General features: G+C 36.2%; 3 protein-coding genes across 8 annotated transcripts in view; 2 read left to right on the forward strand and 1 right to left on the reverse strand.

The window, feature by feature from the left end:
- The first annotated feature begins 1,577 nt into the window (after positions 1-1,577).
- On the forward strand, positions 1,578-8,521 carry Wrnexo (WRN RecQ like helicase). Of its 6 annotated transcripts, none has more exons than XM_076814144.1 (7): positions 1,578-1,787; positions 1,856-1,921; positions 7,064-7,197; positions 7,646-7,870; positions 7,954-8,098; positions 8,199-8,300; positions 8,382-8,521. In XM_076814144.1, exons 1-7 carry the CDS (start codon positions 1,731-1,733, stop codon positions 8,448-8,450), a joined length of 798 nt encoding a protein of 265 aa, XP_076670259.1. In that variant the 5' UTR covers positions 1,578-1,730; the 3' UTR covers positions 8,451-8,521. The 6 variants fall into 6 exon arrangements, with proteins under 6 accessions (XP_076670259.1, XP_076670262.1, XP_076670263.1 ...); XM_076814147.1 differs by having other exon boundaries at positions 1,578-1,781; XM_076814148.1 differs by having other exon boundaries at positions 1,578-1,781; positions 7,067-7,197.
- A 29-nt stretch (positions 8,522-8,550) lies between these two features.
- Positions 8,551-9,333, forward strand: Lipt2 (Lipoyl(octanoyl) transferase 2). Its single transcript, XM_076814158.1, has one exon. It carries the CDS (start codon positions 8,551-8,553, stop codon positions 9,259-9,261), a length of 711 nt encoding a protein of 236 aa, XP_076670273.1. The 3' UTR covers positions 9,262-9,333.
- Positions 9,334-12,777: 3,444 nt separating this feature from the next.
- Positions 12,778-18,027, reverse strand: part of Epg5 (ectopic P-granules autophagy protein 5) — a 29,938-nt gene continuing 24,688 nt past the window's right edge. Inside the window, exons 27-29 of the mRNA XM_076814012.1 lie at positions 17,428-17,644; positions 15,257-15,466; positions 12,778-13,236 (exon numbers count right to left, since the gene is read on the reverse strand). Of these exons, the coding sequence (XP_076670127.1) occupies positions 12,885-13,236; positions 15,257-15,466; positions 17,428-17,644 (779 nt within the window). The 3' untranslated portion in view covers positions 12,778-12,884. The remainder of the gene's footprint in view (positions 13,237-15,256; positions 15,467-17,427; positions 17,645-18,027) is intronic.

Consider the following 18,027-nt stretch of genomic DNA (forward strand, 5'->3'; position numbering starts at 1 on the left):
CGTACTTCAAGCGTCTGCTCATTTCACTCCTCCACTCACCACGTCGTCTTCGTGACACGTTTTAGGTACATTTTCAATTCTCCTCCTCCGCTTCCATCTCCGTCTTCCACTCCTCTTTTCCGTTTCCTCCTTAATTCTTCTCCTCGCTCTCCTCCCCTCCTTCTTCTCTTCTCCATCTTCTTCCCCATCCTATCTATCTCCTTCTTTCAGTGTTTTCCCTTCTTAAATGTCTTTCCTAATCCTTTTTAAATATTTCGTTATTATTTTCGTGTCTTCTTTCTCCTGTGATTACCTCCGCTATGTCCTCTCCCTCTCTTACTCCTAACTTTTTTAAGTCCATTTGTATTCCTCCTCTTTCACCTATATACTTGTCACAGTTCCAGAATATATAGTTTATATCCTCTCTTCCTCTTCCATATTCACACTCCGGTGAGTCTATGTAGGTTGTATTTTCTGTCACTTTGAGGAGGGGACCACATAATTTGGTGTGTTTTTCAAAGCTACGTAAAGAGTACGTTCATGCGCTAGAACTGGGAGAATTCTAGAGAATCTTATTGGTAATCCTCTAGATAGTGATCGGAAAATATGTCCGCGTTTTCTATTGGTCGACGCCATTGCTCTCCTAAACCGGAAATGGAGCAAGTAAATAAGATCTACCAATTGGATTCCACAGCATTAAGCGAAACGTGGGATCAGTAGCAAACTTCATTTAATACTGAGGCGTGTGATCTTTGAACTAAGGAGGACAGTATTCTTTTGAAATATGCCCGCCGATTTGTGAGTTCGGCTATAGGACAAAATGGTGGACCCATGTTCCGATCACTACCTAGAGGATCACTAAATCCTATGTGCCACCAACGCCACCAATGCACGCATAGGCCGGTATTCATAGATCACTACTTATTCTTAAGCAAATGCTTAAGCATTCGGCATCCTTTACTAGCTACTATGTTAGTAGAGGATACCGCACTATGAATATGGGCTTTAGACTGAAACGGAATGGTTTTCTCTGCAGTCTATGCGCATAATGCGTGAATTGAAACACACCCTGCATGTTTCGGATTGTCCCTCAATTCTGGGACACCCTGTATAGTGCAGTTGGCAACCCTCAGGGTCGAAGCGAGGATGGTTGGCACCCTTATGCAAGAAAAGTTTTGGCACCACACGGAGTACAAAAAAAAAGAAGAAGAATTACATTTATATTTTGTTTATGTGGGAGTTGGATTCCTTTATTATTAGGCTTGCGATATTGTTTTTTAGCGCCCTCTTCGGCTGGCACCCTTACGCAGCGCATAACTTGCGTAATGCGTTCCGCCGGCCCTGGCAACCCTACGTATTGAATATACTTAATCATGTATATTCAAAATGATCACAATTTAGGTATACTTTGTATTTAATTTTGAAAACGGAAGATAGTTGCTCCTTCCTACTTTCTTAGTTTGTTCTGAGTGCCTTCTCTACATCTAAAAAAACGGAGTCAAAAATCAGAGCACAGTTCGTGACATAAATATAATAGATAAATACGGTTCGTGACTTTCCCTTGTCAGTTACAGATGCATACAACACATACCTGTCCCCGTGGTCATGAAAGTTACCAAATTTTGAACAATTCAAAAGTTGACTTAAAAAGTTTAAACAGAGATTTAGAATTGTGTTTCTTGTGTTATATTGCGTCGTTGTCTTTTGATTAAGAAGTATACGTATATAAAAGTTTTCTTGTTTGAATTACAATGCTAACGCGCAGGTCACACAAGGTATCCGGTACTAATGATTCTAGAGAGGTTAATGTATGTAATTATTTATACTGTATTTGTTTACTACTTTAGCGCAGTTACACATGGTTTAATATTTTTAGCATGCAATAGAGGTTAAGGAGCGATTTACGCGGCGGTCACCTAGGAATCTTCCAGTACCATTAGAGGTTTGCTAACAAACAATTGTTACTTACAGTTTACTTCCGGACAAAAGTTACGATAATTACGAAGTATCTAGAGATGAGAGTATTTCCATTTTTACATTAAGTATACATACTTACATAACATACACATACTTATAAATTCAAGTAATTCATGTGCTGCAAAAGAAATGCAAAAGTTATATTCAGAGAGGAAACAAAAATTTTCTTTAAACTATATTTATTTCATTCAAAAACAATACATTACATTGTACAGTCTCTTCCACCTAAAAGTACCCACCTAATTCTTTTTTCTAGTTGTAACCATACAGAAAAATGGTTTAAATATAATTTTGAATGGTTCTATAATAGGGCGGAGCGATACTTTAAATTTGAATTTTCAGTTGGCCTAGGTGCAGGATAGTTATCTTTTGATTAATCAAACACAACTGTAAACAAATTTTGGAAAAATATTCATGTCCGCAGGTTCCTTTTTGTCCTAAAAATGATTATATGATTATACGATTATATACTCATTTTTAGGAGAAAAAGGAACCTGCGGACATGAATATTTATCCAAAATTTGTTTACAGTTGTGTTTGGTTAATCAAAAGATAACTATCCTGCACCCAGGCCAACTGAAAATTTAAAATTAAATTTTCCGCTCCCCCTTATTCTGTAGGGAGAATTTGGGTAGGAACCAATTTTCTTTCCAATCTTAGTTTTCTCAAAAACTTTCAAAGTCACCAATATTTTGTTTCATGTAAATATGTACTTCTTTCTTTTGCATTTTATACTTGACATTATTATACAATCATAACATTATGACCATGAAGTAACCTAGAACTCCAAAATTTGAAATCGTACGTCATGGATGTTTCATAACAAGTGTTCAAAAGGATATCTTTCGACAATGATTGATTATAGGTGTTTCAATAATATTTGGTGTAATAATAATAATAGCTAGTCATTTGTCCTTCCATGTTTTCTGAAATTGTTAATCCAATTGCTTCCTTTGCACACGTCATATTTTGCACTTTAAATGAAAATCACATTCTACCCCTTTGATTAATAAATTGTGAAACAATAATGGATGCACTGATAAGTGGCAGACTTTTTAGATATCTATAATGTGATAATATACATATTTGCTTACATTGACAAATTATATTTCCATTTTCATTAAAACATAGAAGCTTAAAGAAAATACTAATGATTTGATGTTTAAATTTAAATTCACAGTATTCAGGTCATTTTATGGCTATTATCAGTGCCGGCTTTGGGGGGGGGGGGGCAGGCAGGGCGACTGCCCGGGGTGCTACATATGTAGGGCCGCCGCTGTATGCATTTATTCATTTATATCCGTTCTGCTAATTGATTTTAGTGCCCTTGGAGGGTTGCCATGATAATCTTGCCCAAGGTGCGAAGTATGCTAAAGCCGCCCCTGGCTATTATTATACTCTTTGCATGGATATGAATGACAAGTACAACATACAAGAAAGAAAGATAAAATATCACAGAGAAATGGCATTCAAACAAAAATTCGGTAATTATTTAGAACTTTTCCGTCCTCACCGATTTCAGTGATTTTTGGATATGTTGTCGGGGACACAATTCTGAACAACTTTTTCCTATACTTGTTACCGCCGCTCGACCTTCGTTTCCGAGATATTTGCGAAAAACTTCTTTTGATTTATTCCGACGCAATGCATTCCTCCTTCCAACTTGTCCCGGGTATTAGTATTGGTTGGGGCTAGAACAGTGCGGGGGGCGCGCGCCCGCTCGCGGGCGCGTAAAGCATGCTAGCGAACCGATATGAGTTGGGGTGTTAACGGGCATCTGCAAGTTTCTGGTTCAAATCTCTAAACTCACACCAGTTCGTTATGATGCTTTACGCGCCCCCCGCACTAATCTAGCCCCAACCAATACTAATACTCGGGACAACTTGGAAAGTGGAATGCGTTGCGTCGGAATAAATCAACAGAAGTTTTTCACAAATATCTCGGAAACGAAGGTCGTCCGGCGGTAACATGTATAGAAAAAAGTTGTTCAGAATCTTGATCTTGATAACATATCCAAAAATCATTGAAATCGGTGAGGACGGAAAACTTATAAACAATTACCAAAAATTCTTGCAAGACATGTATCTCTTAAAACCATTTGAATTATGAGTGAGACATTTCTTCGTATTGTCACAACTAAATGAGAAAATTACGTGATGGCTGTGTCGAATGGGACCATCACATCTAATAGATACAAGGAAATTAAATTTAGACTGATTTTCACTTGATAAGTTTTAATTTTACATTCTTCTGTAATTGTGTATCTTCTCAATATTTTCGCTTCTTGCTCCAAATCAGGTAATAAGATTTAAATCTCGACTTCGAATAGGTAATATACCATACTCAGTCTGTTTCCATAATAATATATTCTTTAGATTACCGTAAATTTGTAAATTTTTCATATAAAATATTTAAATATTTTATTTCATATAAAGTACTATTAATAAATATCAAATCCTTATCTACATTTTCCAGCTACACAATGCAATACAAACATAAATGCTCTTGTGTGTTTCATATATTTTCAATAAAATTCCAAACTTTGTATCACCTATATTCTATAACATAGTCCAGCAATAATGTAGGGAGTAATGTTTATAAAATCAATTCATTACATATTTACATATGATTTAACTAATGAAAGAGTTCCGTCAACATACTCAACCATGAAAGTTGTTTTTCTTGACAGATTATTACATGTTGCGCGACGTATTTTTGTTGAAATTTCTTCCTGTATTATATCAGCGTCTTCATAATCTATTACTAATAAATTCGGTTATCGTGTCTGCAATTTTCCAAATGAATTATTGTTATATTTAATTATTGATCTATATCTAAAACCAATAAAAGGATTTTCCTTTGCTATGTAATTTTCAAATCAATTCTATTACTGTACTTTACAGTATTTCTTCCTCCACTTATTGATATAGACCACGGTGTAATAGACAGGTGTTCCGAATCTGTACCTTTTACCCCAGCGATTTTGTGTGCTGATTTCTGTTTAGTTCCCCTGGCCGCCGCGAGAGGCGCCGTGACTTAGAAGGCATTAGTGATCTTCTAGGGAGTGATCGGTATATCCACAGCCATCTTGGAGCAAAATCGGAAATAAACATATCTATCTTTTTCTATCAGTATTTCTGTTTCATTCTTCTTTACAGTTTCTTTCTCTGGGCGGTATTCTCAGTCGCTACTTATTCTTAAGCAAATGCTTAAACATTCGGCATCCTTTACTAGCTACTAGGTTAGTAGAGGATGCTGCATGCTTAAACATTTGCTTAAGAATAATTAGCGACTGAGAATACCGCCCTCTGTCTACTTCCGCTTTTGCTTCAAAATCGCGACAACCAATCAGCGACGATACACGTTGTTCCGATCACTTCCTAGAGGATCACTATAGTCTGATTTTCGAGAGTTGAAACCTGAGGCGAGTCCCTCGGACGGAGCGTGGTTAAGGAGGAACCAATGGGACGCTATGCCGCACGCAATCTGTAGCGTACCATTAGTTCCTCCTTAACCACGCTCCGTCCGAGGGACCCGCCTCAGGTCTCAACTCTCAAAAAGAGAGATATTTTAATGACATTACTGGGCTTGCCAGAAAAATTAAAGCACTAAGGCGGTGAGTATGCGCATCCGCCATATTGGGTCCTCTGGAGAGAAAAGATTATTGAGTACCCGCCTTTTTGAGTATTATCAAATTCGTTTTATAAACCAAATATAAACTTAAATGTAATAAAATACTCTAATAATGTGTCGTGCTACTATGCATCAATATCAACAACGCATATTTTGTTTATAAAGTGAATCCGACAATACCCATAAAGGCGAGAACTCAATAATCTTCTTTCTGTGGAGGACTCACCAGCGGCCGTAGCCGTGATGGAAAACACCGGTTCTCATTAGATCACCGAAGTTAAGCATCACGGGGCGGTGTACTGGGGAAAGATGGGAGACCACCTTTCTCCCGGTGTGCTGCTGCTGCTGGGACCCGAAGGAGAGAGGAGGGAAAAAATGAATGACTAATGTTCGTTGGGCAATATAAGCAAAAATGCTTGAAACGCCATCCTGTGTAAAAACACAGGAAAAACAAAAATACAAATACAAATTCTGGAGGACTCAATATGGTGAATGCGCATACTCACCTCTTTAGTACTCTAGAAAAATCCTACGCGTAATGGAGGGGTAACATGCCACGCATGCGCGTGACGACGCTGTCATTTGATTGAACCTTGGCGTCGATTGGTTGACGTCACGGGGTTATCATGCGCATGCGTGGCGTGTTCCCCTTCCACAAGTAGGAATTCCATACCAGGCCTGTATATATATGTAAATGCCTTTACAAAAGCCACGAAATCTGTCGGCCGCCAGAAAAACTAGGACGAAAAAGTCACATTCTGGAGGGGAGTCGTAACACCTGTCTATTACACCGTGATATAGACTAAACAGCAAATTTTAAAAAACAAAGCAGATAATTACCTTCAAATTATTTGCTCTGTTTTATTTTGAAATAAAATAAGTAAAATTTAAAAATATAGGTAACATGTAACCAGGCCCGGCGCGTGGTGCTTGTCTTCTGTGTGCGATGAATGTATAGCACCTTTCCGAAAAAGAATTTTCCCGGATAAATTGCAAATAAACCGAGCATCCTCAGAATCGTGTCTCACTTTCGATATATTGCCGCGATCCGGTACCGGCAATATATCGAGAGAAGACTATACATATAAATCATATTTGTAGCATCATAACACGCCATTCATTTTTAATTTAAAAATTTGTCTAATATTTTTTGGGGTCTTTTAGGCGCTATTTCTTTTGCGGCGCCTGTGTGCATCGTGCACTGTGCACACGCAACCCGCCGGGTCTGCATGTAAGTTACCTGCTTACCACCTTAATACTTCTCTCACATTTTACTTGCGAAGTAAAATTTTGTAAAAGATCAAAATTTGTAAAAGTCAATTAGCATTAAAAGTCTTTAAGGTACGAAAAAAAACTTTTGCAATTTTTAATATGTGACGAACATGTTTTATAATTTTACACCATTAAGCATACTTTATCAAGACCTAAATATTTAATAGGTCAAATGTATTTACTGCTAATGATAATATTTAAGCAGGAAAAGTGTAAAAAGGAATCTACTAGAGAAAAAGACGTGGATATTTCTCTTTTACCACCAATCACATTCAATGGACACATTAATTATGTCACCGAGTTTAATGATTGTGCTATGATCTGTGATGACATAATGTAAGATGTACACCATTCAAATTAAAGAGGAACGCGATATGGGGCCGTCCTTAAATCACGTAAGGGTAATTTTGGCGATTTCTTACCCCCTCCCTCCCCCAGTATAAAAATTCGTAAGATTTAATATTCCACCCTGCACCCCCCCCCCACCGCCCTTACGTAATATTTTTTACATTGCATTTTTTCAGTTATTAAAATTCTTTTAAAGGTTTATATAATTAATTTAACTCGGTTTCAGGTGTGCGATGAAACAGATTGTTTTTTGAGCCACTCATATTTAAAATTAAATGAAACAATATTACATAAGACGCTACCTGACTCACCCCTTCTTAGAAAACGTAAGAAAATCACGACCCCCCCCCCCCCAAGGCCTTGCGTAATTTAAGGACGACCCCTATGCAGATTTACATATTTATCCATTTTTAAAATCGTTTCATTATTGCTTCAGAAGAGAGGTTGAAAATTTTCAAAGTAACGTTGTACCAATAGGATTCGATTTAGAGTGGCCTTTCAATTTTCAAACGGGAAGTGGAAAAACTGCTTTAGCACAAATTTGTCTAAAGAACACTGTCTGTCATTTATTGCATATATATTCGCTGAAAAAGTTACCCGCTGCATTTGTAATACTTTTAAGTCATCCAAAGGTAAAACTTGTTGGAGTGAATATAAAGAAGTAAGTCAAATATAATATTACGCTGATAGTAAAACGCAGCAACGATATATGTTTTATGCGAAGAATACCTTTTTAATTTATAGCGACATTTGGAAGCTTGGTAGAGATTTCAAAGAATTCCCAGCTCAGAAGGTTGTGGAAAATAATTGTGTAGATAGCGGTACATTTGCAAATCGAGTATTAAATCGATCTTGTCGTTGGAGTTTAGAGAAATTAACTGCATATCTGGTTAGTTCTGGGCAAATTTCAGCTTAGAATGCAAAATTATAGTACAACTGAGTAACAAAGTGACATTAAAATACATATATATTTTTCTTTCTTATTTTAGTTAAAGAAAAGGATTAATAAAAATCCGCAAGTAAGAAGGAGTAAATGGCAAATATATCCCTTAAATCGAGAGCAAAAATTGTATGCTGCAACAGATGCCTATGTATGTCTTTCATTGTTGATTGATATATTGATTTAATTTTGATTATTAGGTTTAATCTCACTTACCATATTTTCTTGTTAGGTTTCGTGGCTCCTACACAATATTATACAGGAGAAAAATACTGAAAAAGAACTGAATTGCGAGAGTTAAAGTTACATGAATGTGTGGAGATACAAGAGACTGCGCACAAAAGAATTGTAATTACAAAAAACATATCCAGTTGATATATTTGAAGTCATAATACATTATTATGACTTCAAAAGTAGTCTATGTTTTATGGGCAGGCCGATTAAATTACGGTACTGGATTGAGATTGCAAAAAATATTGGCCAGCCAACATCATCAACAGTTAGAAACAGATACCTGTAATACATTAGTACTACTTGAACACGATCCAGTGTTTACTGTTGGTATAAGAGATAAGAGTTACACAATGCAAGATGAAGAGAAACTAAAGAGTTTGGGTGCTGAATTTTTTAGGACAAATCGCGGAGGTCTGATAACTTTTCATGGACATGGTCAGTTAGTGGCATATCCTATATTGAATTTGAAACAGTTTAAAAGTAGCGTTAAATGGTACGTCTGTCAAATAGAACAGATGATTATTCGTTTATGCGCGGAATTTGGTATTAAAGGCGAAACATCTCCAAATACCGGTGTATGGGTAAATGATAAAAAAATTTGTGCAATCGGCATTCATGGAAGTCGCTATATAACAACGCACGGTTTAGCTCTAAATTGTAATACAGACCTGAGTTGGTTCGAACATATCGTGCCTTGTGGCGTCGAAGGGAAGGGTGTAACTAGTATTAGCAAAGAACTTAACACAAATGTCACGATTCAAGATGTACTACCAAAATTTCAAACTGCTTTCCAAGATCAGTTTGAATGTTCATTAATTGAGTATCCAATAGGAGAATCTTCAGAATTACTTAGGAGTGCCAATCGAATTAATGTCTGAGATACCTGTATAAATCAATTTAAATATGTAAAGTGGTGATTTTAATAAAGCGATGTTACCTTTTAATGGGCATTTAGAGCATTTATTCTTGTATAATATAATAATTAAATTATACCTGCTTTTTTTAAAAATAGCCGCATATTAGGCACAATCAGAATGCAATGATTTAATACAGTTATTAATTAAACAGTAATGTATTAGGTTTTTTTTTAGTTTTTTTTAACTAACAAATAAATATTTTATTGAATAATGTTGCATTATAACATTTACAATGATGAAATCTTATTTTCTTTTAATGAATCCAGAAGAAAAATAAAGAAACAAATGCGGAATATTTGTACTAATTCATACTTTTTACAACAGTATTTGAAATTACAAGTTTGGTAAACGCAACATATAACATTTTAAAAGTTGTACGTTCAGATCCATTTATGCATATATTTTGTTACAATGCTTTAAATATCTATACAGTACTTATATAAAATATTTTTAAAATATTTCAATTTTGTTCTGTGATATATTTGGATAGAATAATACATAATATTAATAGGTAATACAAGAGTACGCCTCTAGTCAGTTTATATTCACAAACACAACAATATCATATTATTCTGGCCTTCGAATAAAATCTAAAGAAAATTCTGATTATTAAATGAAAGTGCAATTTAAGTTGAAAGTAGTCACTCACTTGGTTGAGTTCTCAGGGAACAGGGTGGCTAGGCAACATTTTCTTGGGCAAACTTATTTGGGAGGTGGAACACCTATAGGAGTGGTGGTAATGTGTGCGTGAGACGCAACAATTGGAGACGACCCGACTCCAGCGCCACGGCCAACCAGCGTCGACAACATATTTCCCGGCGATGCTGGTTGGCTAGCTTGGCTTGACTTGACGGTGGCGCCGTTTCATTTTGGCGTTGATTGGTTTGACGTCACTGCCAAACAGGATAAGATAGAGTAGAAGCAAAAATATGCGATGCAAGCGAAACCTGTCTGTTCAGGCTCAATATTATTCAGTTTGCGGGTAGCAGAGTGGGAGGTAAAGGAGCCAAGCCAAGCCAAACTGCCAAAGACACCTGTTTGTAGCCATTGGTAGCCATTTGTAGCTGTTTGTAGTGGGCTTGGGATATTCGTTGATTTAAAGGTGAAGAAAGTGTAAAAAATGGTTCGTTATCACGTTAAAGGATGCCATAGATCACAAGCCAAAGACAAAAATCACCACTTTTCTCAGAACCTGCAAATTTAATGATGTACGTATCATGATTTCAAGCAATGACCTAACTTTCAATGTTATTAAATAATGAAGTTTATGAAATTAGTATCAATAAAGAAATCTCTTCTCACCTTCAATTACTTCCTTATACTTATACTTTATGTATAATTTAAAAAATTAATTTAATTTTATTTATTATGTTTTATTTATATATGTATATGTAATGCAATATATGTATGTAATATGTCTGTAATATTCCAAATGTAATTCGCCCTTAATAAATTTTAACATAATATGAAATGTACAGTTCTTTTCATTATTTCTTCTTTAATTAATATTTTATTTCATTCATTTCTAACTTTAAAATCTTTAAATATTGCCGCTTTTAACGAAATTTCGAGGGCCTGAAGCACCAGAGGGCGCTGAATCTCGTATATTATTTTTTAACACGGGCTCTTATGGGATGCTTCCACTCTGTCTTATCGTCTTTGGTCACGCGTCATCGCGCGCATATCATAGACATATATAGACGGAGCGTGTGCTGAGGAGGGTTGCAAGGTTCGCGGTAAGGGGATGGTGATACAGGCAAATCGGGTAACTCCGTTCCTCCTCGGTGCTATTCGGAAATACAATGACGTTATATATCTATGAGGGATACTTACAAGGGAAGATCCCGAACCCGAAAATTCAAAAAATTCTGAAACTTTGTGAATATATAGGGGGTTTCCTCCTGATTACAACGCAATTTTTGGTTGCTGCCCAAATTCACTCTAAGCGGGTGGAATTAACCCCTGAAAATTCGGCTATTTTCCGATATTATTTTGTATCTCGCAATCTGTAAGAGATAGGAAAAAATTTTCAAGACAAAAGTTACTTCTTTTAATTAGATCTATCATTTGGTGAAAAAATTATTTTACAGTTCACGAGTTATAACACAAAATCGCAAAATAACCGGATTTTCAGCGGTCAATTACACCCCCTTAGAGTGAATTTGGGCAACAAACAAAAATGCGTTGTAATGAGGTGGAAATTCTCTACATATTCACAAAGTTTCAGAATTTCCGGGTTCGGGATGTTCCCTTGTTAGTCGAAAAGGTTAGGTATATTTATACATACATTAAAAATTTCGTATATCATGTAGAAAGTTATATATATTTAACAAAATTAGTAAATAGAATGAAGCTTTTTTTAAACTAAATCGTATTTATAGATATTTGCAATAATAGTTATATTTTTAATGATTTAAAAAGCTTAAAAAGAATGTAATGAAAATTGCTGATATAAATTCGTGCATACATAAACATAATTAGTATGCATAAATAATTATATAGTAAAATAGTATATATATATATATATATATATATATATTGCTGATATAAATTCGTGCATACATAAACATAATTAGTATGCATAAATAATTATATAGTAAAATAGTATATATATATATATATATATATATATATATATATATATATATATATATATATATATCATTATTTATATTTTCTTTCTCCAACTGTTCGTAGTTTTTATTTTTCCTGCGATGTGCACAACCGCTTACTACGTAATAAGTCATTGTTACACTCAGTTAATGTATGATTATTATATACCACGACCACTACGACAGCAACAGTGGTTATGTTTCGAACACAGCCATTAACAGCCATTAATGCTGAACCGACACGAACCGAATGCATCCGAAGCTAACCACCGAACTGCCTGTATGGTTTCTGCCTTTCTCTCCTTTCTGCCCCTCTGATCTTATGTTCCCCTCGCCCACCGTCCTCTCTTCCGCTCCGTCTATATAAGTCTATGGCCTCTTCGAGCTCGACCAGCATGCACGCCTACAATGTATCGGCGCTTTACGTATTTATAATATTGGTTCGCAACGCACCTTGCGCTTCGTTGTAATGCGTTTCGCGATAGCAGAGTGTATAGATTCGTTACCCCTTAAGCAAAGTTGTACAATGCTTCCCCGTTGCATGGGTCTGTGTAGAGTTACTGATTGAAAAACCAATGAAGAAATTGTAATTTTTATATGAACTTTTTTCAATTATTTCACCTCTTGAATATGCTGCATTAATTTGGCAGTGGGACGCCCTGTATTTAAATTCTCACCGCTGTTATAACTTTCATTCCTATCACTTGTAATGCTGCACACTTATTTCACGTTTAGTCGCTAACGTTGGATGGGACACGGAAATGGTAATGAGAGCTCATGAGCCCCAAAACCGTGGGACAGTAAATAGCGCTGGGTGACAGGTCTATTCTACACCTCGTCTGTAATAAAATCAATGTCGACTAGATTTGTATAAAACTAACTAATTTATTTAAACTTACGTGTATAAGCAAGAAAACACGTTTCATATTTGTGTAATAAAAAGTAATACACTGTACAAAATTAGAACATTAATTATTCAGTTAAAACGTGCAAATATCTTTGATTATATAGTTCCGTTGTGAGTACACCTATAACCATTACTGCATTATGTATTGAATTAGCAGAATCTCTGATTAATCGAATTGAACGTTCTATGTCTCCTTTAAGCCCCACGTATTGCTTGTTTAATAAAAGTCCTTCCAAAGTTTGCATAGCTTTAACGGCTTCTGTATTAGGTCGGATTTCCATTGTATCTGAATCAGTCGTTCTTAAAGGTGCTACCCCAGGTGAATGTGGAGTATATCTCACTAACTGCTGCTCTGACTTCGATTCAGGCAGTTGTGCCAAGCAGTATACACCTAATGCACGACTTAAGAATTTACACCTACATAAATGTGAAATACAAACTTTATAGTAAATATAGTAAGATATCATATACTAAATCTTAATGTTCATCTTATGCAAAATGTATAGATTGTGGAATAGATATAGCGACGTCTTTGGGCCATATTCAAGTGGAATATATAAAGTACTACTCTTGAGCTGAAATTTTCAATGCGCGGCGGCCGGCGGTGGTCCCACTAGTGCAGGGGAGAAAGAGATGCATACTTCTCTCTTGCACTAGCGGGACCGCCGCCAGCCGCGCATTGGAAATCCCAGCTTTAGGAATACATACCGCGAGATGTTCTTATTTACTACCTACTACTGGACCTTACAGACTTAAGACGCACACCCACCTCAGTGTTCTTAATGTTTTAACCCAAGAGGCATCAGTCTGTACTGACAATTATATGTTTATACCCATTGTCAAAAAAGAGGCAGATTGCCAATTTTAGGCACTTTCTAATATATTAAGATACTACAATATGTTACAGTTTCTAATATCTAAGGGGTAGGCTACACATACGATAGTGGTGTCGTTTATGCCAGGACGTACATAACACATGGAGGCGCGCACACAGAGACAACAGGACAACGATCAGTCAGTCAGTCGGCGGGCACCTGTGACTGCTTCGGATTTTTAAGTCGGTCGACTGTCGATGGTCAATGCATTGTATATGGGTTTGGGCACACAACCAACAAAGTGTCGTTCTGTCGTTCTGAAAGTCAGTAGGTCTGTGACGTTGAAGAGAAGCAGACATGGATTACGTTTCTCTAGCTGCGTTTTGTGCGCTTGCCATTCGACTTAAAATCACAGGGAAGAAAAATATAAAACTGAGATACAGTGAAAAACTTCAAAAAGGAAAATTATATTCTATGTTCGAAACATTAAAAAAATATCCACACAAATGCTTTGCTTACTATAGAATGAGCGTACAAAGTTACGACGAACTTTTGAGCTCGTTGTGGCCCTATATCTGGGCTCTCCAAGGTCGGTCCCGCGGGAGCTTGGGATTCTCTCACTCTCGTCCGCGTTGTCAGGGAAACCGCGCGGCGCTAACCGCGAAGACGCTAGCCGGGCTAGCCCATCATGGCAGCCTTCGTAGCGTCGCGCGGTCTCCTTGACAACGGAAGGCACGCTGCGCCAGAGGAAGATTGGAAGGGGAAGCAGGCGCGTGAGGGGCCCCTACGCTAGAGAGCCCTGCCCTATATTACTTGTCAAAACACACAAATGAGACTCGCAATCCTCCCAGAAGAAATATTAGCAACGATAGAATGTCGGCGCATCCAGCGACAAAACAGTTGAGTGGTAATGTCGGATCGACTGTCACAGGATTTTCGCAGGACTGTCGTATGTGTAGTCTAGCCTTAAATGTAATGCTGAACACATCCTTGCATTATTAACTCCTGACACCCCCTCCCCCCCCGCCAAACGCTCTAACAATGTCGCTATATCTGTTCAATCAAGTAATAGGTTCCATTGCAGATAAGAAAATTTTAAATTATAAATTATATTTTAGAAGTTAAAATAAATATAAAAACTATTATATTTAATACTCATATCAACGTTTAGGTAACACAGATGAGAATAGTAATGGAACTGTCAATGTTATATGTAACAGTAAGTACTATTAGAAATAAATTATTAAATTAATTTTCAAATCTTCGTTGTGTAGAATAAATGAATTCAAATCTGAACCACTATAATTGAAACAAGATACTGGAGTTATACATTAAGGCCTCAGATATACGGGCGCGTTGAGCGCCGCGTATGGCGTAAAACCACGCAGTGTGTAAAACGCCCGTGTAGTCAGTTGCATTAGAACACACAGTTCCTGTGAAAACACGGTGTGCAACACGGTGCATTTAAAATGCCCGTGTATCTGAGGCCTAAATAATAAAGTTTAAAACAAACGTATGTAAAATACTATTTTCAGTATACAACACTAAAGTGAATTCAAAGTTAGTTACCCATAATATTGTAATAATAGATTTTAATATTGTGATAACAATTCTCAACTTACTTAATGGAAAGTTGAGAACATTTTTTGAGGCCAATAGCTCCTAGTATACCCCAACCTTGTCCTCCATCATCAGCTACTGTCAACAAGGTGCGTGCTAAACCTTTAAGAGCTCTAGCAGCAATTATAGTATTTTCACTATATTGACACTGTCTGTATGCTAATTCGCAGGTTTTGGCCCACAGGAGAGGCAGTTTTTCTTCATTTATATCTCTAGATAAAGTATACATATATCAGGCAAGGTGATAACAAATTTTTTAACTATCAATTCTATAAGCGAGAACAATGAAAACAGTTTATACAGACATATGTCGGATGATTATTTGTTTCTTAGCAATACAAGCAAAAGTGCATACAGAATTGTAACTCGACTTATCGCTCAGATAGCAATACTAAAGAGTTTAATATTATTGTTAAAAGTGCGTGTGCTAAGTATGAGGATGATAGACCAACTAATGAATAGTACCACAGTTGCACTGTTAATTATTTTTCTTGAGTATTTTGGAGAATATTGAACAGCATATAATTGAAAAATTTGGGTATAAATACCGGATATATGTGTATATGAACTTTTATCATTGTTTTTGCATCCCCCATCCACCGCTGCAGTTGGTTCCATGTGTTATGAAACTCAGAGTTGGGTGTTATTCAAATAAATCGACGAATAAAAGTAGGACGCTAAACAGGTAATCTGCTAAATATTAATTAAAACACTATTGAAATTGTCGTCCTGGTTGTCGAATACAAATTGTTGCTGCATTATGATAACCGAAAATAACGTTTTGTATCGGGTACCCTTGTTTGTACCCAGTGGCGGATTTAACAGGGCGGCCGATGGGCAGTTGCTACCTGGGCCCATTGCCCAGAAGGCCCCATTCTTAAAAAAAATTATGATTTTATCCAAGCAATATATTTTTTTTCTACACTTTTCTGTACACTTATCCCCTTTTAGTAAACTACCTCCTCATTTTCCCGAAAAATGGGCCCCTCAGAACGTTTGCCACCTGGGCTTTTTTTCTTAAATCCGTCACTGTTTGTAACAACCAAACACAAACAGTCTGTCCTCAATGGTCGGCCTGGTCGGCCACTATCTCGAGAAGCGTATGAGCGTTCTCCTGACTGTCACGCCGCTTTATTACATTTATTCGTCGCCGAGTTCTCTCGAATGACGAATAAATCTGGCTCGAATAACGCTACAGAATTATTCGTTATTCACGAATAACGCTACAGATTTATTCGTTATTCGTGAATAACGCTACAGATTTATTCGTTATTCGCAAATAACGCTACAGATTTATTCGTTATTCGCGAATAACGCTACAGATTTATTCGTTATTCACGAATAACTCTATTCTCCTTGTCATATAAGAAGGAACCCGTTTCACGCATGTAAAATGAGCTCACTGGCTCTAGGGTTTGTCGGTGTTTAAAAACCGGTTTTTATTTATGACTTTGTAAAATTGAAAAACCGGGTTTTAAATTTAAAAAACCGGTTTTATATAGTAGAATTAATATACAGAAACGAATTAATTATTTAATTAGAAACGTTAACATTTTGACTTGAAACTCGCCTCGGACACAAGCATATTGTTATATGTAACAGTTAATTCATTACTGTAAAACTGTATTCATGAGTACATATTTTCTGAAGAAAAATACTAAATGGAATAAAGATTTATAATTTGGTACCACTGTAAAAAATTTATATTTTGTGCGGATTTTAGGTTTTTTTTTCATTTCGTTTGGTATGCAGTCTATTTTATTTTGTTATATTATATTAATTCCATAGATATTAAAGAACTGAACATTTTTAAAATAGGTACAAATATTTATTTACTATTTTAATTATATATTTTTGTGAAAATCCGAAAACCAGTATAACTGGTGTTTTGGGAATAGTAGAATTCAAAAACCGGTTTTTGTATAAACCCTAATTAGCTCCAAGGGAGCATTGGTTGGGGTATAACCAATAGTAGCTTGTTCCGGCACCAATGAGCGCCAACATGCGCAGAACAAGGCTGAACTCGTCGGTCGGCGGGTTCCTCCTTATATGACAAGGAGAATACAGATTATTCACGAATAACTCTACAGATTTATTCGAAATAAAGTTTGCCCAACTCTGATGAAACTCCCTGTATATGTTAATATAGAAAGTTCTATAATGTATCACTTACGTTGGCCTTATAGCAGAGATCCAGTCAACTAAATTTATGAGGAGCATTCCTTCTTCTCTGATATCTCGGCACGTTGGAAGTCGCTTTAGTAAAGTAGCGTACAGAGCAAGAAGCCTTCCTTCAGAAACTAAAACTAATTGTAACGGTGGCTGTCGAGGTATCACTGATTGCAAAATGGTCAACACTGAAGCCCATGTTGGTTGAACTTTATCTAATACTGTAACACATAAACATAACCACAAGTATCGTTAACACATTCTGCATAAATGAGTATTAGTAAACATTATACAAGTAACTGTAAAAAGTTCGAAAGATAAGCGGTTTAATTTTGGGATCTAATTCTACTGAACTTGACAATAATAAAAGGTTATATAATTCGACATTTTTTACGTATGATAGTGTTTTACATCTTACTTTGCAACTAAATACCGATTAACTTTTTTTTTGTACGCGTAGACTCGTTCTGGCGAGAATAGGTTCTGTTTTTGTTTATTATTAACTCGAAGAAAAATTATAATAGTATCTGCATCCCTAACATTTTCAGGCATCTTTCCGGAATTCTACCACAGGCCAAAGGCATTTAAACTAAAAATGAAACAT

Source organism: Andrena cerasifolii, chromosome 6 (genome assembly GCF_050908995.1).
Source record: "Andrena cerasifolii isolate SP2316 chromosome 6, iyAndCera1_principal, whole genome shotgun sequence".
Taxonomy (NCBI): Eukaryota; Metazoa; Arthropoda; class Insecta; order Hymenoptera; family Andrenidae; genus Andrena; species Andrena cerasifolii.

What these genes read in the sequence shown, in the direction of transcription:
- Wrnexo (XM_076814144.1), top strand. Translation starts at nt 1,731, where the DNA reads ATGCTAACGCGCAGGTCACACAAGGTATCCGGTACTAATGATTCTAGA. An exon ending in ATGATTCTAGAGAGGTTAAT is followed by an intron (nt 1,788 to 1,855) that starts GTATGTAATTAT and finishes TAATATTTTTAG; the next exon opens with CATGCAATAGAGGTTAAGGA. An exon ending in ATGATCTGTGATGACATAAT is followed by an intron (nt 7,198 to 7,645) that starts GTAAGATGTACA and finishes TTATTGCTTCAG; the next exon opens with AAGAGAGGTTGAAAATTTTC.
- Lipt2 (XM_076814158.1), top strand. Translation starts at nt 8,551, where the DNA reads ATGACTTCAAAAGTAGTCTATGTTTTATGGGCAGGCCGATTAAATTAC.